The following is a 25683-nucleotide window of genomic DNA, read 5'->3' as shown; positions in this document are numbered from 1 at the left end:
TAGGGCCCCCGTTGGATAACAGAAAGCCAAGGAGATACAGTCCACAGGGCAGAGGAGGAGAATGAAAAGGGACTAGGGAAGGGATGCAAGGAAGACTAGATGACCTGAAAAGGTGACCATCTAACCCCTGAGTAAAACAGACATAGGAGGAGATCATTTGTAAAGGTAATTAGAAGCCTGATACTCTATTAGAATCACTTTGAAATAAAGGTTAATTTATAACCTTTACATGACTTAAATTCTGTAATATATGATTTCTTCAGTACCCACGTGAGCTAAATTTAAAATTCTTAAAATTTTATCTTACATTTGTGTGTGTGTGTGTCTGTGTGTATGCACGCGCGTGCGCGCACACATGCATATGGGGGTTAGAGGACAACTTTACTGCAACTGGATCTCTCATTTCCTTATGTAGGTTCTGGGGATCAAACTTTAGGTCCCGGCTTGGCGGCAAGATCCACTGAGCATTTTCAAAGCCCTTGGTTTTTGTTTTGTTTTTAGACAAGGTATCCCTGGCTGGCCTTGAGATCCGTGGGTGATCCTCCTGCTTCTACCCCTAGTGCTGAGGCATGCATCACACCATACTGAGCTTAAATTTAAAACACTTTTGAATATATTTAAATGCAAAACAGCTCTACAGACAATGTACAAATTGAGGCTCAACCATGGCTTGTTTTAGAAACAGAACTAAAAAGTCAGGAGTGTCAGCTTGTGCCTACAATCCCAGCACCTGGTAGGTAAGAGGACTGTTTGAGTTTGAGCTGCTGAGTGAGGCTGGAGTGAGATGCTGCCTCACAAAACTAAAGAACAGCCAGGAGGTTGTGGAGCACACCTTTAACCCCAGCACTCAGAAGGCAGAGGCAGGTGGATCAAGGCCAGCCTGCTCTACAGTGTAAGTTCCAGTACAGCCAAGGCTACACAGAGAAAGCCTGTCTTGGAGAAAAGGGAAAAAAAACAACAACAAAAAAAAACAAAAACAAAAAACTACCAGGCAGTGGTGGCACACACCTTTAATCCCAGCACTTGGGAGGCAGAGGCAGGCGGCTCTCTGTGAGTTCGAGGCCAGCCTGGTCTATAGAGTGAGTTCTAGGACAGGCTCCAAAGCTACACAGAGAAACCCTGTCTTAAAAAAACCAACCCCTCCCCCCCAAAAAAAAACTAAAGAAGAAAAAAATCCAAATTTTGCTGTTACTGTTTCGTGATGAAGTTATGTTGGCAATTCTCAGAAATGCTGAGCTGAACTGCAAGGAAAAGGATATTACCACAGATTGGAAGATTGTGTATACAGCATCTGGGAAATATTCCTTAAAGGCTTTGATGGGCCAGGTGGTGGTGGTGTACACCTTTAGTCTCAGAACTAGGAGGCAGAGACAAGTGGATCTCTATGAGTTTGAGGCCAGCCTGGTCTACAGAGTGAGTTCTAGGACAGCCAGGGCTACACAGAGAAACCCTGTCTTGAAAAACCAAAACAAGAAAATAAGCCTTCCCTGGTCACCCAAGCCCAGGAAACGCAGACTACATAACCATCATTCACCCACACCTTCTTCCAGCACCCCTGAGAAGCTGTCTGAGTTCCTTCTCTCCAGCTTGTTGCTTTCTTCCCTTTTTCTCTTCTGTTCAACAATGTCTTGATCTTCGGTTTTTTTCTCCCTTTAATGACAATGATTTGGTGAATTAAACACATACATAATAGTCAGGGGAACAAGACTATGCTCCAAAATAAACATAGAGTATTTAGTACTGGTGGGGTGTTCCTACAGGGTCAAGTGTCAGTATATTTATTTATGTATTTCTGATTTTTATTTATCTTTAATTTTTATTTCATTTTTATTATTTATTTATCTACCTATCTGTTTTATTTATTTATTTATTTATTTGTTTGTTTGTTTGTTTATTTTTATTTATAAACAGGATTTCCTAGACAGCCCTAACTGGCCTGGAACTCATTAAGTAAACCAGGCTGGCCTTGAACTTGGAGCAATCTGCATGCCTGTCTCCAGAGTGCTGGGATTAAAGGCATGTGTCACCATGCTGACATGGCTAGTTTAAATATGTGTTAACTCGCTTCATTTTCAGAACTCTATGAAGTAGTTCCTGCTACCTGTCAACATTGTGTGATATGAAAACCAAGGCACAGGAAATGACATACTAAGAAGTTTGAGAACTAGGATCTAACCCAGAAAGCCTGTGTAATCAGTCTGTCTTCAACCATTAGACATGCATAGCTAGCCTCCAAGGGAAAAAAACGAGTATTTTCCTTATATTATGATCAGCATTCTCTTTGAAATAACTACCCCCTTGTCCTCACCTCCCTCAAGCTCCCTGTGATGTGCGAAGTCTAAATAAGCATCTCACAGTAGAAGCCACATTCTCCTTAAGAGCAGAAACAGCTACCCCTCTAGGGTGGGGGAGAAGATAAAGTCACCTAGAGTAAAAGGGGCTTTTTCTCTATTAACCTTCATGAACATAATCAGAGGCAAAGGTCTGTAAGTTGATCTTCTACTTCTGTCCAAACACTCAGGACCACACAGTCATCCAGCCCACTTGGGCAGCTGCAGCTACTGTTGAAATGGAAAGGCTGTTTCCTCTCTGTAATGGCTGTGGTCACTAGAAAGTTTGTGCTTCACTAGTAAAAATCGGTTACTTTGCAACATCTAGTCACCAGCTCCATCCTTTGGGGCAGAAGACAGTAAGTAGACTCTCTTCACTTTACAGTATTTCAGGCATCTGAGGGAAGCTATCAAATTCTCCACTCCTCTGCTCTTTTCAGGCCGAGTCTCCCTGGCTCCTCAGATGTTCTCATATGACCTGGTTTCCAGACGTGACTACTCTGTGTCCCCTCTGTGGATTGCTAACATCCACTAGAAATGCATCGTAGGAGTCCTCCAACAGTGCATTCGTTCCCTGTGGTGCACTTCCTCATTTCTGTGTACCCTGCATTAATACTATATGGACCTTTTTAGAAACTAAGTGCTGGCCATACGGATTAAGACTTCTTGCCCTCAACATAATTACAGTGAACAGAATTTCCAATAAAAAAAAATGATCCAGCCGGGCGGTGGTGGCGCACGCCTTTAATCCCAGCACTCGGGAGGCAGAGCCAGGCGGATCTCTGTGAGTTCGAGGCCAGCCTGGGCTACCAAGTGAGTCCCAGGAAAGGCGCAAAGCTACACAGAGAAACCCTGTCTCGAAAAACCAAAAAAAAAAAAAAAAAAAAAAAGAAAAAAAAAATGATCCAGTTAGGCCTTCTTTCTCACACTGTATGCTTTTGAATCTAAAACTCGCCAATTTCTTAACCCTACCATTTTTGTTGTTATACTTTGGTTTGTTTGAGACATTGTAGAATGTTCCTAGGCTGACCTTGAACTTCTGGGCTCAAACAATCATCCCCCTTAAGATTTTTTAATAGCTAAAACTACAGGTTCATGCAACAGCTATGCCTGTCTTTGTCTTTATCTTTTAGAGTAGCTAACATTTCCACTTCTCAAGATAATTTTGAATTTTAAGTCTATTCATCACATTAGCATTCACTTTTAGATTTGTGTTCTCTGAAAACTGGATATTTATGCCTTTCTGATTTAACTCAAATGACTGATGAAATGTTGAAGGTGTGTGTGTGTGTGTGGGGGGGGCTCTAACTGCTATCAGTCTCCTAACTGGTGTCTTGGGGAGCAGGAGATTGGAGGCAGAGGCAGGTGTAAGAGTGAAGACACACGGGAGTCAGGGCTGACTGATCTACAGCCCTGCAATGCCATCACCAGATATTCATTCTCCAACAAGCTGAAAGCCTAGCTACTTCCTAGGGGAAAAAAAAAGACAGAAACTGGGAGCCTAGGATTCTATCCCCTAGGCACATAACACCTTGTATGTTCTCCTCTGTGAAACATAAGAAATGATTCCCTAACGGGAAAAGACAACCTTGTAGAGCCCTTGGTGGGGTCCAGCAGTGCCACGTTCTCCTCAGGTGACTGCAGCAGTCTTTCCAGGTCCTCATCAAGAGAAGAATGAGCTCTGTCCAGGGCAAGTAAAGATAATGGTGACAAGAGTCATTTTCTCTCATGTCGCTGTGCGGTGAAAAGGTTCTTTTTTTTTTTTTTTTTTTTTTTTTTAAAGATTTATTTATTATGTGTACAGTATTCTGCCTGCATGTGTCTCTGCAGGCCAGAAGAGGGCACCAGATCTCATTACAGAAGGTTGTGAGACACCATGTGGTTGCTGGGAATTGAACTCAGGACCTCTGGAAGAGCAGCCAGTGCTCTTAACCTCTGAGCCATCTCTCCAGCCCGAAAAGGTTCTTAAAACCAGTGCTTTCACAAGAACTGAATGAACATAAGGTGTGAGACTGTGTCTAGACTCCAGAGGTCACTTGTCTCTAACTTATATGTACACTAAAATAGTCCTTTGGCTCCTTGACAAAACCCTGGAACCCATGAGATCACTCCCTCCAATGCCAACTGTCTCAATTATAGGTTATTAAACTCAGTTTCTATACGAGGTTATAATTGTACATGCTTTCTATGTGTTTTTCTGAACTACTTCTGAGGCTAGAAGATAAAAGGTATTTTTAGAAGGTCTAAAATGTATTTTCCAACTGAGAAAAAGATCTTCCACTCTATAGTAGTGCCTAGGACCAACCAATCACATAGCACTGAGACACCTGAGCATTATGGGAGACTGCTTGTGGGCAATACTGCCAGCCTTTTGAAAAATTAAGGTAAAGGAAGGGGCTGGGGAGAGGGTTCAGTGAAAAAGTACTTCTCAAATAAGCAGGAAGATCAAAGTTTGAACCCCTAGAACCTACATAAAAGCCAGACCACCTGTAATCCCAGAATTTAGAGGGCAGAGATGGGGATCCCCAGGTCAGGCTGGCTAGCCAGACTAGCCACATTGTAAGCTCCAGGTATGATAGGTCAGTGGGTAAAAGTACTTGCCTGCTGACCTGAGTTAGATCCCTGGGACTCACACGGTGGAAGGAGAGCACCAACTCTTGCAAGTTGTCCTCTGATATATCCACGTGTGCTGTGGCCATGCCACCTCCCTCCACAAATAAATAAATTTCAAAAAGGGAAGAAATAACAGTAACTTTTTTGAGATAGGGTCTCATGTAGCCCAGGCGGGCTTTGAACTCGCTATGCATCCAAAGCTGGTCTTGAATTTCTGGTCCTCCCACTTCTTCTGTCTGAGTGCTAGCATTACAGGTATGTGTCCCTAGGTGGAGTTGATGCCTCAGCTGGACGTGGTGGCACACGCAGAGGCAGGTGGATCTCTGAGTTCGAGGCCAGACTGGTCTACAGAGTGAGTTCCAGGACAGCCAAAGATACACAGAGAAAGCCTGCCTTGAAAACCAAACAAAAGACCCAACAGAAACCACACATTCTAGGCAAGCACTCGACTAAGTGAGCCGTACCCCAGCCCCAGCAGCTAAGCTGGTGACAAGGTACCAAGGACTTTACACTGTATAGTCAAATGTAACCTGCTTTTTTTTTTGTTCTGAAGACAGAGTCTCTATGAAGCCCAGGCTGGCTTTCAACCTTGGTCTTCCTGCTGGAAATACAAAACACGTGCCACCACGCCCAGCACTAACTTGACCTAGGGCACTCATCTTTTCCCCTAAATAGTCCACATAGCTTTTGCTCAAAGTGATGGACTATGGGTGGAATAGTTACAACACATCACTGACTAGAGATTTCTCAGGGCTGGTGAGATGACTCCATGGATGAGCACTTGCTACACAGCCCTGACAACCTCCACAAAGCTGTCCTCTGACCCCCACACTCAGATCATGCATGGTATGCATGTGTGCTCCCATACACCACACACAAAGCACAGAAAATTATGATGAATGAAATTTAATAAATAAAAATGTTTAAAAGTGTTCCAAAATGTTTACTGGACAAAAAAAAAAAGTCTTCTCCCTTTTGCCCCTTTGTTTTCTGTCTCCTCCTCTAAAAAGAAAAAAGACTGTCTCAGCTCTTAGGACTCATATCCTTCTGTGAATCTGTTTTAGGCTTCTCTCTTCCTACCTTAAAAAGAACAATGAGGCCTTGAGGAGTGGGACAAATACCAGAGTCACAGTTTAGCCAATGAGACATAGGTAACTGCTGGGAAACCTCTAGGAAAGGTTTTCTTCCCAAAATAAAAGAGGACAGATTCTAGTACCATATTCCTTTGTCTTAGCCTCTTTTTACCTTCGCTTGTTGTGTGAACAACAGCCGTCCTGCCACCAGGAGACAGGTTTTTGGGGGAAAGGCAGAAAAATTAAGTAAGAGCAAAGGCCAACATGTCCCAGGGTCCCAGGCAATAGAACAGAAAAATGAAAAAAGCCTAAGTCTCTGGTGGTATGATGCCAATAGTGCCTGCCACTCATGAATCTCTTGTTAAGTGAGAAAAACTCGTTTACCCATGGCAGTGGGGCTTTCTGGTCTTTGCTGCTGAACCCATTGTGTATGGCTTCCCTGAGGACACGTGGGACCAAGATTAGGAGCAGGATGAGGGGAGGAGCAAGTGCCACCACAGAGCTAAGTCTTGTCTCTTTTCAAAGTTTATTTTGTTCATTGTGAACTAGTTTGCAGTGACTTCAGTCTTTTTTTTATGATTCCATTTTTTTGTTGTTGTTGTTTGGTTTTTTGAGAAACAGTTTCTCTGTGTACTTTTGGTGCTTGTCCTGGATCTCACTCTGTAGACCAGGCTGGCCTTGAACTCACAGAGACCCACCCGCCTCTGCCTCCCAAGTGCTGGGATTGAAGGTGTGCACCCCCACCAGCCGGCCTGATTCCATTTTATTTTATGCCCACTGGTGTTTTGTCTGCATGTGTGTCTGTGTGGGGGTGTCAGAGCCCTGGACCTGGAGTTACAGACAGGTGTGAGCTGCTGTGTGGCTGCTGGAAATTGAACTTAGGACCTCTGGAAGAGCAGCCAGTGCTCTTGACCTCTGTGCCATCTTTCCAGTCCCAAATTCAATCTTGTTAAAAAATTATATAAAACATTACTTAAGGCCAGAGAGAGTGTGTCTAGTCAGTGTTCCATTGCTGGGAAGAGACACTATGACTACAGCAACTATTATAAAGAAAGCACTTCATTGGGGCTTGATTACAATTTTAGAGGGTCAGTCCATGATCATCATGCCGGGAAGCATGGCAGCGTGCAGATAGACATGGTGCTGGAGAAATAGTTGAGAGTTCTATATCTAGATCCACAGGCAGCAGGAACAGAGAGTCACTGGGCCTGGCTTGGGTTTCTGAACCCTCAAAGCCCACCTCAAGTGACACACTTCCTCCAATAAGTCCACATCTCCTAATCCTTTTAAATAGTGCCACTCCCTCCCTACTGACTAAGCATTCAAATCTATGAGCCTACAGGGATCATTCTTATTCAAACCTCCACAGACATCTCAGCAGTTTAGAGCATTTGCTGCTCTCCTAGAGTACCTGGGTTTGATTCCCAGCACCCACATGGTGACTTACAACATCTGTAATTCTAGTTCCAGGAGATCTATACCCTTTTCGGAACTCTGCAGGCCTTAGGCATGCACGTAGACAACAGACAATATACTTACAACACTGTGTGTCTGTGTGTGTGTGTGTGTGTGTGTGTGTGTGTGTGTGTGAGAGAGAGAGAGAGAGAGAAAGAGAGAGAGAGAGAGAGAGAGAGAGAGAGAGAGAGAGAGAGAGAGAGAGAGAGAGACGGGGGGGGGAGAGGGAGAGGGGAGAGGGAGAGGGAGAGGGAGAGGGAGAAGAAGAGGGAGAGAGGGAGAGAGGGGGGGAGAGAGAGAGAAAGAGAGAGAGAGAGAGAGAGAGAGAGAGAGAGAGGGAGGAAAGAAATAGCTCTTTATAAACCTTTTTGGTGCCCCTTCAGGCTTGGGTCCAAGTGTGTATGACTCACCTCTCCCTGTCCTGGCCCTGAATGGCAGTTCAAAGGAGTAAAGAGGCCAAGGGAGTGAGCTCAAGACGTCACCTTATAACACATATGAGTGTTTTTGGTCAGGACCAAATGTGGGTTTCTTGAGGTCCAGATGACCCCAAAATTTTTCTCATACCCAGAAAGAACTAAAGGTTTCTTCCAATACCTTTGAATAAAATCTTCTGAAAGAAGCTGAAACCTGTTTGCTTCAAAAAATGAAGTTTTAGAAAAACTAGGCCTGGTGGTGGTGGTGCATGCTTTTATTACTAGCAATTGAGAGGCAGAGGCAGACAGATCTCTGGGTTCAAGCCCAGCCTGGTCTACAGAGCAAGTTCATGGACAGCCAAGGCTGTTATACAGAGAAACCCTGTCTTGAAAAACCAAAAAAAAAAAAAAAAAAAAAAACCAAAAAAAACTCAACAAGCCAAAATAAAAATAAATCACTCTATCAAAAAATGAATGAAAACCTCCAATAGACACTGGAACACTACAATTTTTCCTAAATTGTATTTATTTTATGTGTATGAAAGCTTTGCCTGAATATATGCCTGTGTGCCACTGCTACATGCATACAGTGTCCGTTGAGGTCTGAGGAGGATGTCAGATCCCCTGGGACTTTTGTAAGCTACCACAGATCTTATGCTGGGAATTGAACCTGGATTCTCTGCCACAGCAACAAAAGCTCTAAACCAATGTGCCATCTCTCCAGCCCCTCTAATAAACATCTCTACTAAGAAGATATACAAACAGCCAAAAGAAGTCCAATATACCTATTCATTAAGGAAATGAAATTCAAATGTGGCATAACCTCATCCCATAGGATGGCTAGTATTGAGAGAGAGAAATAATAAGTGGCAAAGACAAGGAGAAACTGGAACTCTTTCCTGTATACTGTAGATGGGAGCATTCTGTGATACAACTACTGTGGAAATAAGTATGATGGTTACTTAAAAAATTAAAAATACAGGCTGGAGAGATGGATCAGAGGTTAAGAGCACTGGCTGTTCTTTTAGAGGTCCTGAGTTCAATTCCCAGCAACCACAAGGTGGCTTACAACCATCTGTAATGAGATCTGACGCCCTCTTCTGGCCTGCAGGAATACATGCAAACAGAGCACTATATACACAACAAATAAATAAATCTTTTAAAAAATTAAAAATAGATTTACCATATAATCTAGAAATATCATTTCTGGGTATATAGCAAAAGAACTGAAAGCGAGAGGCTGGAAAGACTGCTTAGAAGTGAAGAGCACTTAACTCAGTTCAGTTCTCAGAACCCATATAGCAACTCACAACTGCCTATAATTCCAGTTCCAGATGATCCAATTCCCCTTCTGACTGCTTCAGGTCCTGAATGCACGTGATGTCCATCACTGGCACATATACATACATATATAAAAATAATAAATCTTTAAAAAATGGAAAGCAGGGCCTCAAAACCAGCCTAGAGTTCCATCAACAGATGAACTAGAAGAAAAAAAGTGAAGCCAGCTGTGATAGAACAAGCCTGTAGTCCCAACACTCCAGGGGCTAAGGCAGGAGGCCTGCCACAAGTTGTTCAAATCCAGCCTGGATGACAGTGTCAGATCCTGTCTCAAGCCAAAGAAGTGATAAGTATACATTCCATAAAGAAGAAGGCGGCCCAATGCAATGACTCAGCAGGTAAAGATGTCTGCCATTCAAGCCTGGCTGGCTGAGTTCAATCCCTAGGACATACATGGTAGAAGGGGAGAACACCACCCACAAGTTCTCCTGACCGTCCTATCAACACTATGGTGTACACACACTCCTCTCTCTCCTCTCTTTCTCTCTCTCTCTCTCTCTCTCTCAAAGAATGAAATTATGACATTTGCAAAAAAAGTGGATAGAACCTGGAGATCATTATATTAAGACAAACATTCCATGTTTTACTCTCACATGTAAAACTATATTTAAATTTCTGTGTGTGTGTGTGTGTGTGTGTGTGTGACAAAAACAGAAAGGGTACTACAAGTAAAGGAGGTCTAAAGGGTGGGGGCTTGGGAACAAGAAAGGACAGTGGAATGTATGGGCCACGGAAGTGGAGGGAAGGACTATTAGGGAGATGGAAAAGGACCAGCAAAAGGTGGGGAAGACAGATAAAGGAAGGCAGTGGGGAGTGCAAATAAGAACAAAATGTAATAAGGGGCTGGAAAGACGGACAGACAGACAGACAGACACACACACACACACAAACTCTCAAATAAACGTGATGAAAAATGTTAAAGAAATTATTTCAGGTCAGGTGCATCTCTGTGATCTTGTCTGGTCTACATAGTGAGTTCCTGGACAACCAGAGCTACATATTGAGATCCTGTCTCAAAAAAGAAAAACAAACAAAAACTTATTTCAAAAACTTTTAAGTGAATCATCATGGACAGCAACAAATATAATTAACATTGAGCTGTACACCTTACATTGGTTAAGAAAAATGATTAAATGTTTATGTATTTTAATCACAAAGTATAACTAGGAGGAAGAGGCTCACAAGCCCCTACCCCACCCTGCAGATCTATAGACAGTTAATTATTGCTGGGAGAAGAGAGACATGTTCTTCAGTGGTGTAGCCACTGATAAAGTGCTCATGTTCCTATAATAACCACTCACCCACACTCCTATAAGAAACCCTAATGACACTCACTAGGTCATGCACCCTCCAAAAAAGACATGAGAGTAGAAGGAGCTGTTTAGATTCATGAGAGCAGGGAAGAGACAAGAGAAGGTAAGGAAAAGTGAACTTGATAAAAATGCATTATAGATATGTATGAAAATATTGTCATGAAACTTATTATATATTAATGCATGCTAATATAAAACAAAAATCCTAGTAATGAAGCAAGGAGAATAAAGAAAAAGATTGTTCTGTTCCTTATTATCTGTTACTATAATAAAAACTAATATACACAAGTACAATTTTAAAATCCTTTCAGAAATTTAGTTTTTTGTTACCTCTCTGTGTCTTCCAGATCTTGAATTTCTTTGGTGGAAAGAAAACTGCTATCTTTACTACTGTTGGTTTCTTGTTCTTCCAAATGCTTTTTATCTAAAGCAATTGAGAGAGGTAACTTTATTAAAATGAAAAATAATTAAGAATATGCTTTAAAATGAACTGTGAAAATTAAGGCCATCAGTATGCAGTACATCAGCTCCCCTCTCCCATGAGAGCAGAGGGCCAGATGGCAGTCTGTAGGGCACCAGCATTCACAGCAGCTGCTTCTGGGGTCTTGGGAGATCTGCGGTGCCAGGTGAAGCTACAGGAAACCTAGCCAGTGCCAAGCTCAGAGAACTAGATAAAGCAAAGGAAAGAAGCACACAAAGAGGCGGCGAGCAACCCTAAGAGAAACCACACAATTGTACTTTAGGGTATTCTTCGCTTTCTTGCTTCTTAGATGCTCCTAGGGTAGAACTTCATGGAAGGAATTTGTGTGGGATAAGGTTGTACCCTTTAATGTATGCAAAGATAGGAACTATTATTCCCATTTCACAGATGAGGATAGATGAAGGTCAGAAATGAAACAGTTAGACAAAATTAACTGGTAGAATTGGAATTAAAATGGAGTTGGACTGGACCTAAGTCACACTCTTCCATATATACCATTATGCTTTTAAGGGCAGCATTACATACAAACTCCTGGATATTGGCTTACCATGTTCAGTGGCACCCAGATCATGTGCTGTGTTCTCATGTGACACCACAGATAAAACCTGCTGCTGCTTCAGATGCTCTGTCACAGTACAAAAGCAAAAGGCAACTTAATCCACCTTTCCATATCACACAACTTCCTAGGCTAGTGCTCTCAAAGGGCAGTCCTCAAACCTGCATTATTGGTATGACCCAAACCCACGGAATCTGAAACTCCTGCCGTTTAACTCAGTCATACTTACAGGTGACTCTGATGTCTGATAGTTTGAAGCCACTACTTTATGAGTTCAAAATGAATTCTTCAAGTAAGAAAGTCCCAAATAACACACGATAAAGGATTTTTAAGGATTGATAGTAGGTGTGGTGGTACAAACAGCAGGATTTCTCTATGTTTGAGGCCAGTCTGGACTACATAACAAGTGCCAGGCTAGCCAGGACTTGAGACCCTGTCTCCAAACAAAACAAAACATTAGGAGGGTATGTGATGCACACCTGGAACCCCAGGACTTAGGAGGTGGAGGCAGAAACTTGTCAAGGCCAGCGTTGGCTACATACATAAAGAGGTCAAAGCTAGACTTGATTACATGAAACTTTGTCTCAAACAGAAATAACAACAACAAAAACCCAAAACAAACAGACAAATGGCTAGAAAGATGGCTAGATGGGTTAAGGCACTTGCCTCCATACATGATGATTTGAATTTGATCTCTGGGACCCAAAGGGTTGAAGGCAAGAAACAACTCCTAAAGTTGTTCTCTGACCTCCATATAAGCTCCAAGACATGTACATCTATGTACACATACACACAAACACAACAAACAAAAAGTGTTTTTAAAAAGAAAGAAAATAGGCTGTGTGTAGTGGTGTAACACCTTTAATTTCAGCACTTGAAAGGCAAAAGCAGGTACATTTCTGTGAGTTCCAGGCTAGCCAGAGCTATATATTTAGACCCTTTCTAAAAACAAAACCAAAAGAGAAACAAAAAGGATGATGATGATAATGATGAAGGAAGGTAACACAGAGAGGCAGGTATTGGATATTTGTATACATTAATTCAGGATTATTCACAATCTTAACAACAGCCCCGTGAGATATTATTTTTATTTTGTGTTTCAGAAAAGGAACAACAGTACTGAGACCAAACTGAGGAGGAGCCTGGAAACAGAGCTACTGAAATAGGAGAAGTGAAGAGAGGGCTCACATGGTTAAGGAACTTTCATAAAATCAAATCAAAAAGATAAAAAATCAAAAAGATAAGTAGAAAAATTGAGATTGAATCCAGGTAGTCTTAGCTCTAAAGTTTACGCTCTTTTGATTTTAAAAACAGATTTAAAGATTCAAAAATTTGTATTAGTATGAATATGTATATATGTGTGGATGTATGTGCCTTGTATCCACGGAGATCATAAGAAGGCTTCAGATCCCCTGGACCTGAGCTACAGATGGTTGTGAGCCACCATGTGGGTGCAGAGAACCAAACCCGGGTCCTCTGCAAGAGCAAGTGTCCTTCACTGCTGAGCCATCTTTCCAGCCCCCAATCTTGATTTTATACTCTTTCAGCAGAGCCATCCACAAGTGTCTCCATCTCTACTAGCCTATATGTCATGTTTTTACTATGAATATCCATATTCCCACTTCCTTAAAGAAATGCTCACTAGACCAAGATCAGCAGATGCTAAACTCACTGGCTGCTCTGCATTTGTTAGGAGCTTGTTTCTTTCAAAATGCTCTTCAGAGCAAAGCAGAGAAACAGCTGGGGCCACCCCAAACTCACTTTGAGGAGGAGGAGGAGGAGCTGTGTCTGGCAGTGCTCGTCTGCTCCCTCCCTACTGTTGGTGAACTGCTGCTACCTGACAGCTCTTGAGCATCAAGAGGACCTGGAAGATCACTTAAATCAGGATTTTATCTTCACCAGTCCCTGGCTGCTCTTAAATGGTGGCCTATATCCTAGAGTTCTAAAAGACCTTTCCCTTTAAGGCTCCTGTTGGAGCCTAGACCTCTGGATAGGAACCCTCCAAAAAAGCAGGGGACAGGTCCTGACTACTCCCTTGGGGTCTTTTCAGATAAAACAACAGTGATAATAATACAATTACCTGAGTTCACTAGGTCAAAGGAGAGGCGCTGAAGGTTATGCTAAAGAGCCCAGAGGATGGCTATGCCTTGAGTCAGAGCATTAAGTCCTAGTTCCTTAAGATTCACAAGACCTCAGAGATCCTGAACACTAACTAGTGCCACCTTGACCAATTCTCTGTAGGCCCTATACCAAGAAATGGACCATCATAGACAAGAGGAGAGGGACCCTCTAAAGATAAGGGCTGGTCAAACAGGTTGTTGGAGAAACAGACTGCCTGCTTCCAAGGTCTCTATAACAATACACTATTGCTTTAAACATCTGCCCAGCTGTAAATAAAATTGAGTTTCTATTTCTCAGTAGCCTCCCAAAATGGAAAATTCTAGTCTCATCAGGTTTTTCTCTCACTGACTTCTGGGGAATTATAAAAGGGATTTATTTATTTATTCACAACCCTGTGGTGATATTTTATTTGTGCTTTAATAAATAAAGCTTGCCTGGAGATCAGAGGAATAGGAACTGCCATTATAAGTAAACACAAAAGTCATGCAATGTTAACACACGCCTTTAATCCTATCACTTGGCAGGCAGGGATCTGTCTGGATTTCTGTGAGTTCAAAGCCACACTGAAAACAGCCAGGTGTGGTGGCACACGCCTTAAATTCCAACAATAGTTAACTAAGGAGGTCTGGAGGTCTGTGCAGACAGACAGGAAGTGATAGAGCTGGGCAGGAAGAGGAAGTGATGTAGCTGGACAAAGAAAGCAAATCAGATGGCAGAACAGCAAGGCATATAGGCATGGGTAGACAGGAAGTCGCTCGCATTTAGAAGCTGCAGAGTTGGTGAGGTGAGGTTAGCTTGTGGCTTTTCCTATTATTCTGATCTCTCTCAGGCTTTAACCCCTATATCTGGCTCTGTGTTTTTTTTATTTAATAAGACTGTTTAGAAATTCATCTACATGACCCAATACGTTTAATACTTCCTCTATTAGCAAAATTGGAAGTAAACATGTTTTGGCCTGCATAGCCAGACTACAGGCTTCTAAGGAATATCTAGTTTGGGTTGAAAGGGCAATTCCTTTAATTAAAGGAGTTTATCATCTAGACATGGTGGTACACTTGGGAGGCTGAGGCAGATGGACAGAATTAAGGCCAGCCTGGCTATGAAGTGAACTCTAGACCAGATTGAGCTACATAGCAAGACCCTATCTTTAAAAATGTAAACAAATATAGACAAAAATCTCACAAAAATAAAATTAGTTTATCACCAGCAACATTTGAATGTTGTTACTTTACTGCTGTGGGATTTCTTTCTGTATGCTGTGAATGTGTGTGGCTCCTATTGGCTAATAAATAAAGCTGTTTTGGCCTGTGGCAAGAAAGCTTACAGCCAGGTGGGAAATCCAAGCAGAGATAGAGAGAAGAAGGGTGAAGTAGAAGACACTCGAGCCCCACTGTAGGAGCAACAAGATGCCAGCAGACCAGTAACACCATAGCCATGTGACAACATATAGATTATAGAAATTAGTTAATTTAAGATGAAAGAGATAGCTAGATAGAAGCTGAAGCCATAGGCCATACAGTTTGTAATTATAAGCCTCTGAGTAATTATTTTATAAGCAGCTGTGAGACCACAGGTGGGAGAGAGTCGTCTGGACTGCTGGGCAAGGCAGGACCGGAGAAATTTCTGGCTATACTTTACTTTAGACTCTTTCTCATAAATCCTTTAATAACAAATGACAAAATAAATAGGCCAAATATCTTGGCCACACCGTCTACTGGGTGGTGGTGGTGCACACCTTTAATCCCAGCACTTGGGAGGCAGAGGCAGGTGGATCTCTGCAAGTTTGAGACCAGCCTGGTCTACAGAGTGTGAATTCCAGGACAGCCAAGACTACACAGAAAAACCCTGTCTTGGGACAAAAAAAACCAAACTGTCCCTTCCTGAATTTTGCATTCAACCACACCTTCATATTTTTTTTTTTGTACTAGTGCTGATACCTAAGAAAAAGAAACCATATTGTGGTCAATGACCATAACCAACAGGGGCTAAGAAGTATATTTTGTATTGAATACCTCTTACCAATTTCATCAAGTAGCTCCTGAGCTGGTGGTGGAAGCTCATCAATATGATGCCGAGAGGTGGCTTCCACTAGTTCTTAAAAAAGATAAAGGGGGAAAAATGACTTAACACCCTCCTAGACCCAAATTGTAATTTTCTAGTCTTTCCATGGATTTAAGGCTTTCTCAATGATGTAATAAACTAAGGTGTATGAGAGCATCTCTCATGACATTCTTAGTGGAGGCTTTTTTAATATATGGATGGTCTTACTCTCCACTTTCATCCCATTAACCTACCCCACTCTTTGCTTCTTTCTAAGGACACTTGAATCAGATTAAGGTACAAATTCTTACTAAGAGAGGTGATCTTGGGGGTGATCTGGAGCAGGTTGTGGAAGAACACAGAGGTTCTGGATAAGCCAAAATGAACAAAATCACAAAGCAGGAGGCTTTTCTCTGTAGAGTATCAGACCAGGAGATAAGGGAGCAACCATATTTGGGGTCTTTTCCCAAGTGCTAAATTATATATAGCAAGCCCTTCAATATAACATATAAAATTCCTCTTCCCTGCAGAGAAATTCCAAGAGCTGTAGCAAAGGAAGGCCTTAGACATTAAAATTACTGCAACAAAAGCAATGTGCCGTAGAAGTTTCTAGCATTCTTGTGTGATTTGAAAACTGCCTTCCAAAAAAATCTATCCTAAGGAAAGGTCAGAAGTTCAGATAAGACTTATGTATGAAAGGCAAAACTTGGAAAATAATAAGATAATAGTTAAGCAACATATTCAGAATCTATTATTATGTAGCTACTATTTACTTATGAATAACTCTTTTTTTTTTTTTTAATCTGGTTTTTCGAGACAGGGTTTCTCTGTATAGCTTTGCGCCTTTCCTGGAACTCGCTTTGGAGACCAGGCTGGCCTCGAACTCACAGAGATCCACCTGCCTCTGCCTCCCGAGTGCTGGGATTAAAGGCGTGCGCCACCACCACCCGGCATGCATAACTCTTAATTACAAGAGGAAATGCTCAAAATACAATTAGCCTTTGTTGTTTAAGGAAGTATTTCCAGAATCACTCAGCCTGGCAATATCAAAATCCATGAGTGCTCAAGTTCCTTACATGAAGTGGCATAGTATTTGATTGCTTATAATGCCTAATGTAATGTAAATGCAATGTACATCATTGATATATTACATTGTTTAGGTAGGGAAGAAGGATGAGAAAAGGAGGCTATACATGTTTAATACAGTAGAAGCAACCTTTTTTCAAATACTTTTCATCTGCCACTGGTTGAATCCATGGATACAGAACTAATAGATAAGGAAGCTGAGCATATGTCAAGGGGAAACAGTCTAGAACTGATATATGACATGGTTATAAAAACTAAAATATTTGTTATATACTTCTAAAACTATGAAACAGGATAATACACCAAAATTGTACAACACAGCAAGCTGTGCTATGCTTAGTTGACCATTTTGTTTTTTAAACTTTTCTTTATTTACCAAGTTTCCTGTTTTACTTTTATAATCATAGAAAAATAACATTTTTTTGGCCAGGTAGTGGTGGGGCACACCTTTAGTCCCAGCACTTGGGAGGCAGAGCCAGGCAGATCTCTTTGAGTTCGAGGCCAGCCTGGTCTACAGAGCAAGATCCAGGACAGGCACCAAAGCTACACAGAGAAACCTTGTCTCAAAAAACAGAAAAAAAAAAAAAAAAAAAAGAAAGAAAGAAAAATAACATTTTTATTTAAACCAGAGGTCACATCAAAGATTAATGAACAACAACCTAGGCCTTCTTAAACCAGCTTACTCTCATGAACTCTTTGATATTAAATACAGGGTACCTCTGGGTAGGCTCTTCCTCTGGGTAGTGTGGGCTGATGTCACAGATGCTGCAGAAATATTAGAAGAACCAACCCCACTGTACGCAGACCATTTTTTCTATAAGAAAAGAATTATGAAACATAAAACGTGGTAAGCAGTATGTGTACTGAGTAAAAAGGCACATGCAGCTCAATCATTTCTACCTCCCCTGAGAAGCCTTCTCAACTCCAGTTCTTGGCTGAGCACTTAGTAATCATACTGGGCCTGTCTCCTCACTAAGCCATTGGTCACTTTAAGATAAGGCCTGTGTCTTTCTTATTCAGGTTTGGATATGGTGCCTGGCACTTAGAATCTACCCAATTAACAGTTCATTGAGTAAAAGCATAAGATTCCTTGCTATTTTCTCACTTCTGAGTGAAACTTTTACAAGCCAAATACCAAAACCATTTACAATCTATTTGCCATTGAATGCTAAAGAAAATAACCAGTCTGTTCATAAGAGGGTGTCATGGTTAGCTTTAGTTGTCAACTTAACATACCTAGCAAAAGAGAACCTCACTTGAAGAACTGTTGCCATCAGATTTGGGGCATTTTCTTAACTGCTAATTGATGTAGGAAGCCTCAGACCACTGTGGGCAGTGCCACCCCCTAGGCAGGTGGCTTGGACTATGTAAGAAAAGTAGCTGAAAAGCCAGAAAAAGAAAGCCAGTAAACAATTGTGGTGATTTGAATGAGAACAGCTCCCACAGGCTCATATATTTGAACAGCTGGTTTTCAGGTGGTGGACTCTTTTGGAAGGATTAGGAGGAGGTGTGACCTTGTTGGAGAATGAGTGTGACTGAGGGTGGGCTCTGAGGTTTCAAAAGCTCATGCCAGGCCCAGTTTGTGCTCTCTCTGCCTGCAACTTGTGGATCAGATGTGAGCTCCCAGCGTCTGCTTCAGCACCATGCCTGCCTGCTAGGCCTGCCATGATAACCATGGATTAACCCTCAAACTGTAACAAGGCCCCCGTTAAACACTTCCTTTTGTAAGTTTCCTTGGTCATGGTGTTTATCATAGCAATAGAATTAACGAAGACAACACTGTCCCTCCATGGTTTTCTGCTTCAGATTTTACCCCCAGGCTCCTGCCTTGGCTTTCCTAGATGATGGATTATAACCTATACGCCAAATTAACCCACTCCTCCCTTGAGTTGGTTTTGGTCAGTGTTTTATCTTAGCAAGAGAAATCAACTAATACAGAGGGTCAGCCAAAGGTTTGAATGAGCAGTATTAAGCAGTAATTTGTGGTTTTCTTACAAAGACTAAACGTGCAATATGAGGGAGAAAGAAAAAAGACTCAGCCGGGCGGTAGTGGCGCACGCCTTTAATCCCAGCACTCGGGAGGCAGAGCCAGGCGGATCTCTGTGAGTTCGAGGCCAGCCTGGGCTACCAAGTGAGTTCCAGGAAAGGCGCAAAGCTACACAGAGACACTCTGTCTCGAAAAACCAAAAAAAAAAAAAAAGAAAAAGAAAAAAGACTCAAGGGCGAGGAGAAGGTGATATAACATGAATTTCCTGCAAGTTCAGGGAGATCAGCCAGCACTCTGGGAAGCAGCATGCATGCTCAGGAAGCACACATAAGCCTCCCAGAACGCTGACTCCGGGGAGAAGCCCAGGGACACCTGGGAGGAATCTAGCATATTTCTTGCTTCTCAATGAATTTGAGAGAAATCTCAGCCCTTTCTATTACTGAGGGCCTTGGACTGACCTCACAAAAGTAAAACGCAAACTGGGAACTTACAGGATCAGTCAGTTTTGCAGGCAGAGGCCTAGAAGAAGCAAGGAGAGACTCCAGGCTCTTCGCTCTCTCTCGGACAGTAGTAAATTTGGCAGAGAAAGTTCTCATAGATTCTTGACCATTCCAACAAAATGTAGATCCTCTTTTAACTTGAAATGTCGTATTTTCAAGGCAGTCTTCATAGTGACTAGCAGCTGAAGAAAGTGACTCTAGGAGAAAAGAGGGCAGTAAGTGTCAGAATTCTTTACATTATAAAAAATCACAAACTGTAACTATGCTGGGAATTTTCCAAATTGCTCTAACTGAAACAACCATGAATCTGAAATAGCTCCTCAGGTCTAAAATTCTATATTCTTAAGTTCTCAGGACATTAAATGTGTGTGTGTGTGTGTGTGTGTGTATGTGTGTGTATATCTATCTATCTATACACATACACATATATATATACATATATACACATATGTATATGTATGTATGTATGTATGTATATATATATATATATATATATATATATGGCTGGTCATCAAAATGAAATAAAGGGAAATTAAGCCACAAATTTACCAAAACTATGAACCCTGAAGAGAACCTATCTGATGCTGGTTACATGTGGATTGCCACATGCCGGTTGCACCAACCACGTTCAGTGTTTGGCAGTTAATTCAGAGGCGCACGGCGTAGGTGCAGAGTGGACCCTGCGCTGATGTCTCCACCATTGCAATCTAACACCAGCTTCCACAGTAACTACAGCACCACTGCCACAACTTTCAGTGGAAACTCAGAGTCATAACCTACCGCCTTAATTTCCCTGCACTCTCAAAGAAAATAAAAAACACAAACTGGTAAAGGAAACTGGGTTTGTGACTAGTTTTACTAAACCAGAGAGCAAGAAAAAAAATAATTCATAATTCTTTCTACTGTGCCTGTGGCATTTTTGCAGTTTACAGAAAATCGTGACAGAGGACAGCGCTAGGGATATATTTCAGTGGTAGAGGACTTGCCTGGCTTCACAAAGTCCTATATTTGATCCCCAACATTTAAGTAAACAAACAACAACAACAACAACAAAACCTCAAGAGCTATGGATATTTAACTATGAGAGAATTTAATTGACTGACTCCGAGAAGGCAGTCCAGTGCTAAAACCCAACTTGCCTCCATTTGCCGCAGGCTGTCTCCAGCAGGAGGGTTTGTTACACTGCTATATCATATCTCTACCTAGAAGCCCACGGAATTACTCTGTTTAGTTCTGACTCTTAAGAAAATGCCTTCGTAAGGCCAGCGATGGCTCAGCAGTTAAGAAAACTTGCTGCTCTTCTAGAGAACCAGGTTCTGTTCCCAGGACCTACTTGGTGGCTCACAACCAGTGGTAATGTCAGACCCAGAGATCCGTCACCTTCTGGCCTCCGTGGGCACTGCAAGCATGTGGTGCATTAACATGCAACCAGTGGTAATGTCAGACCCAGAGATCCGTCACCTTCTGGCCTCCGTGGGCACTGCAAGCATGTGGTGCATTAACATGAGCAGGCAAAACATTTGTACACGTACAATAAAAATAAGTATTTTAGCAGGCTTTTACTCCTAACACTTGGGAGGAAAGGCAGGTAGGTCTCTGAGTTTAAGGCCAGCCTGGTCTACAGAGTAAGTTCCAGGGCAGCCAGGGCTACACAGTGAGACCCTGCCTTAAAAAACAAACAAACAAACAAAACCCCAAAAAACAAACAAACAAACAAACAAACAAAAAAGAAATAAAGAAAACACCTTTGTTTGGGTAGAAAATAGCCATCAGGACTTATGCCCAACCAGGGCCTGTGAATCCTCTTCTAAAACATTCCTCCTGTGTCTGATTCTTACCTGGGCTGAGCGGAGTACTGACACTAGTAGGTGCGTGTTTTAATTTGGGTGTTTTGCATGAGGTCTCCTTACAACAGCCATCTTGTTCGTAGGAGATACTGGACAGGTCCTGAATGTCTGTCAGTGATCTAAAGAGTTAAGAACACACAGTAAACTGGTCATAGTGTTAAAACTGTGTTAACCCAGCTGTTCGGAGGCTAAAGCAGGAGGACTGCCATGACTCAAGGCCATCCTAAGCTACAGTGATTTCAAAACCAACCTGAACTACATTGCAAGACTTGGTCTTTTTTTTTTTTAATGGTTTTTCGACCCAGGTTTCTCTGTGTAAGCTCTGGCTGTCCTGGAACTCACTCTGTAGACCAGGCTGGTCTTGAACTCACAGAGATCCGCCTGCCTCTGCCTCCCAAGTGCTGGGATTAAAGGCATGTGCCACCACCTGGCTGCAAGACTTGGTCTTAAAAGGAAAAAAAAAAAAAAAAAGGAACCAAGTAGTTGTGAGATGTGGTGAGATATTTGGAAAAACAGAACAATACATTGCTACATTCTTGATTGGAACCTCTTTTACTGGAATCGGTTTGAACTCACCCTTGGCTGGCCCTGAACTCATGATCTTACTGTTTCAGGTTCCTTAATGTAGGGAGTGCAGGTGTGTACCACCATGTCCTATTAAGAACTTTTAGAGATACTTTCAACACATCAGAGACTATCTTCAAGAAAATATGTAGAAACATCTTTAAAAGTAGGGCTGGAGAGCTTCAATTCCCAGCACCCACATAATAGTTCATAACCATCTGTAACTCCAGTTCTAGGAAAATCCAATGCCCTCCTCTGGCCTCCTTGGACAGTCCACACAAGTGGTATACATACTTGCACACAAAACACAAATACAAATAAAATAAAAATTTAAAGTATCTATCTTAAAATAGACGCTAGGGCCAGGAGTGGTAGCTTGCTCAGGCCCATAACTTCAGCACTTCAGAGGCTAAGGAAAAAAGACTGCCTCAACTTCAAGGCTAGCCTAGGCTACACAGTGGGTGCAAGGCCCTGGGCTAAAAAAAAAAAAAAACAAAAAACCCAAACAACAAACATGTGGGGTTGGGGGCAGGGGTGGAACATGTCCATAACCCTTTCATTCCCAAATCAAGAAACAAACAACAAAACAAAAATACTGAGCTATAGGTGTGGTTTAGCAGCAAGGCACTTGCCAACCATGTGACAGACAGGCCCTGGAGGTCTATTCCTAGCATAACAAAACAAAAAAAAATACATAACTTAAAACATATTTGGGCTGATAAAGCCAACTTCCCATTTATGAAAGTAGTAAACTTATTACCATCATCACTGTCGTCAGTGTATTTCCTTGATTATAAGATGCCATTAATAATAGATCACTAACATCAATTTAGTAACAGCTTTTTTGTGAAAGAAGAAAGATATTTACATTAAATATATTTATGGTAAGAATAAGAGCCAGAAAGATGCTCAGTGGGTGAAGCATTTGCTTAGCAAGCCTGGAAGCCTGAGTTTGAGCCCCAGAATCCATGTACAGTGGAAGGAGAGAGCCAACTCCACAGAGCTGACCTTTCACTCCACATGCACATCATGGTACACTTGAGTCTTTCCCCCAATAATAGTAAAATAGTAACAACAGATTCTTACAAACAAGGAAATAGTTCCATAAAACTAAGACTACACAAACATCCTTAGCTACACTTTGGTGGCCATACATTTTCTCTTCCGGTTCCTTCCGTGTCTCCTCTAATGTCTCTTCTTGTTCATCTTCAGCACTGCCAGAGAAAATGTAAGAAAATGAATGAGGAATCGTCAGTCAAGTACACTAACACAGTACCAGTACCCCAGCCAAGGGTGAGAGGCAATGGAGAAAACACAAAATTCAGAAGCAGAAAGTGTGAGTCCTAGTTCTGGTTCCAGTGCTAACCAGTCACAAGACCTTCAGCATATCTGGGTCTCAAGTACTCTCCACAGACTGGACAAATACTCTCAAAGGGTGACCCCAGCTGGTCTATATGACAGTGAGCAGCAGGCTCCTCAGAAAGCCTCTGGCGCACAGGCACTTTGCTGGGAGGCAGACATGGAGCAAAGGGCACAGACACAAGGCTTTACAGCTGTGACACAGCTTCCTGGTCTCCCCAAGAGAGGCCAGAAGAGATGCTGAAGACAAACTTGACCCACTGCTACTTCAACCAGTACTTAAGCTTCAATTTCAGTACTCGTGAGACATCAAACTATAAGCAGATCTCACACAAAATCTTTCTCTGTGTCTTTACTCTTTTGGGTTTTTAAATATATATATTATATATATTAAAAGTATATATATATATATATATATATATAAACAAGGACTCTCTATATAGCCCTGGCTGTCCTGGAACTAACTCTGTAGGCAAGACTAGCCTCAAACTCAGAGATCCACCTGTCTCTGCCCAAGTGTGCACCTGTACCACATCCAACACTTTTTACTGCTGAGTATTCAATGTATAGATGTGCTACTGTCTCATCATTCACAGTGAGACACCTGAGTTTCCATTTGGGGAGTATTACAAATCAATCTGCTATAAATATTTATGCATATGTTTTGTGACGATTTAAGAGTTCTTTTTTTTTAGGAACAAATATCCAGAAGTTGTATTGTTACTTTTAATTTCTATGTCAGTAGTCTCAGAATTATTATCCCTATTTATTTATTCATTTATTTTCAACTATGCATCCTTGCTTGTCCTGGAACTTGCTATGTAGACCAGGTTTGCCTTGAACTTATAGTGCTAGAATTAAAAGCATATGCCACCAGGCCTGGCTTTATCATTCTTATTTTAAAGATGTGATAGCAGAGAAGCAGAGACTTATGACCAAAGTCATATGGATAAAATGTCAAGAGCCAGGATCTGAATAAAAATAATTACTTCTTTTCAAATTCTGCTGAACAAGTCCTAATATTTTTAAGTTACACAGAGCTAATTTGTATGATAGTGGATAATATACCTGAAGGTAAGTAATACATACATCTAATCATTTTCGTCAATGAGCATTGCTTCTAAGCCTGAAACTGAATTAAAAACAAAACCAGTCATACCATTGCATAGCTTGGAACTGAGGCTCGGTCAAATTCTCAGCATTCTTTCCAAAGCTTTCTCTTATTTGGAACTTTTCTTCAACTGAAATGATAAAAAAAATGTATTTTTACTTTAATCCCAGGACACTCAGGAGTCAGAGGCAGGCAGATCTCTGTGAGTTCAAGGCTAGCCTGGCTTATATTGCGAGTTCGAGGACAGCCAGATTACATAACTACATAGTAAGACCCTGTCTCAAAAAATAAATCATCATCATCATCATCACCATAATCATCGTCTGTGTGGGGCTTCCAGATATCTCAGTAGTTAGAGGCACTTGCACAGAAGCTTGACAACCTAAATGAGGTCTCTGGATCCCACAGATGGCAGGAGAGAACCAACTAAGAGTTGTCTTCAGGTCTCCACATGCATGCCATGGTGTGTATGCAAGCTCAAAAGGGAGACCTTTATTCCAACACTCAAAACACAATCAAGCTATTAATAGTTATTTCTGGAAACAAATGTTTTGTCCTTTCAAGAAGCCAAATTGGGTGTGGTAGTCGTGGCAACACACCTTTAATCCCAGCACGTAGTAGGCAGAGGCAGGAGGATCTCTGTAAGTGTAGCCTGGTCTACAGAGCTAGTTCTAGGACAGCCAGGGCTACACGAAGAAAAACAAAACAATAACAAAAAAGCTGGGGGTGGTGGTGTTTGCCTTTAATCCCAGCACTCAGGAGGCAGAGGCAGGTGGATCCTCTGTGAGTTTTAGGACAGCCTGGTCTACAGAGTGAGTTCTAGGACAGCCAGGGCTACACAGAGAAACCTTTTTTTTTTTTCAAGACAGGGTTTCTCTATGTTGTCTTGGCTGTCCTGTAACTCCCTATGTAGACCAGACTGGCCTTGAATTTACAGAGATCCACCTGCCTCTGCCTCCCAAGTGCTGGGATTAAAAGTATAAATTTTTAAAGAAAAAAAAAAGATGCAAAGGAAAATGATGGTGACATTCTGACTTCCAGGGTGAAGAAAGACCAGAAATTAAGTTCTAGCTTTTGTACTATCAATAACCAGCTCTGTAGAGGCTTGTGTAAATCCCTCAGGTTGTTCAAGAAAGATAACCTCGCTGTATGCCATCAAGGGGCCTACAATTCTGTAAGTGAGCATCACTTACAGAATATGTCATAGAAACACAGAAGGGGTCTAAATAACACAAAGTGTGGCTACTGGGAGGCTGGTAAGGAGGAGAGAATTCATTCTTTTTGTTCTTTATCTTTTATTTTATGTGTATGGGTGTTTTGCCTGCATATGTTTGTGTACCAAGTGCATGCAGTGCCTATGCATGCCAGAAGAGGGCATCAGATACCCTGGGACTGACGTTACAGACAATTTTGAGCTTCCACGTGGATGTTAAGAAGGGAGGCTAGGTGGTGTTGGCGCATACCTTTAGTCCCAGCATTCAGGAGGCAGAGCC

The 25683-nt window shown here is 41.8% G+C and overlaps 1 protein-coding gene and 1 long non-coding RNA gene across 8 annotated transcripts in view; one reads left to right on the top strand and one right to left on the bottom strand.

Moving 5' to 3' along the window:
* Positions 1 to 14593, top strand: part of LOC131917559 (uncharacterized) — a 28578-nt gene extending 13985 nt beyond the window's left edge. The window contains exons 2-3 of the long non-coding RNA XR_009380692.1: positions 10886 to 10980; positions 12679 to 14593. This is a non-coding gene — a long non-coding RNA (uncharacterized LOC131917559). The remainder of the gene's footprint in view (positions 1 to 10885; positions 10981 to 12678) is intronic.
* Positions 1 to 25683, bottom strand: part of Tex14 (testis expressed 14, intercellular bridge forming factor) — a 133787-nt gene that overhangs the window by 1628 nt on the left and 106476 nt on the right. For 6 of the 7 annotated variants that reach the window (XM_059271456.1, XM_059271461.1, XM_059271457.1 and 3 more), the window contains 10 exons: positions 24239 to 24320; positions 22875 to 22934; positions 21148 to 21275; positions 19301 to 19506; positions 17540 to 17636; positions 15716 to 15790; positions 11567 to 11644; positions 10869 to 10962; positions 3919 to 4011; positions 1541 to 1650 (listed from right to left, as the gene is read on the bottom strand). In XM_059271456.1, coding sequence (XP_059127439.1) covers positions 1541 to 1650; positions 3919 to 4011; positions 10869 to 10962; positions 11567 to 11644; positions 15716 to 15790; positions 17540 to 17636; positions 19301 to 19506; positions 21148 to 21275; positions 22875 to 22934; positions 24239 to 24320 — 1023 coding nt within the window. The remainder of the gene's footprint in view (positions 1 to 1540; positions 1651 to 3918; positions 4012 to 10868; positions 10963 to 11566; positions 11645 to 15715; positions 15791 to 17539; positions 17637 to 19300; positions 19507 to 21147; positions 21276 to 22874; positions 22935 to 24238; positions 24321 to 25683) is intronic. The other variant, XM_059271458.1, reaches the window with a different exon arrangement.

Source organism: Peromyscus eremicus, chromosome 8a, assembly GCF_949786415.1.
Source record: "Peromyscus eremicus chromosome 8a, PerEre_H2_v1, whole genome shotgun sequence".
Taxonomy (NCBI): Eukaryota; Metazoa; Chordata; class Mammalia; order Rodentia; family Cricetidae; genus Peromyscus; species Peromyscus eremicus.
The sequence above is the reverse complement of the archived record's forward strand: the minus strand, read 5'-3'. Positions and strand labels throughout refer to the sequence as shown.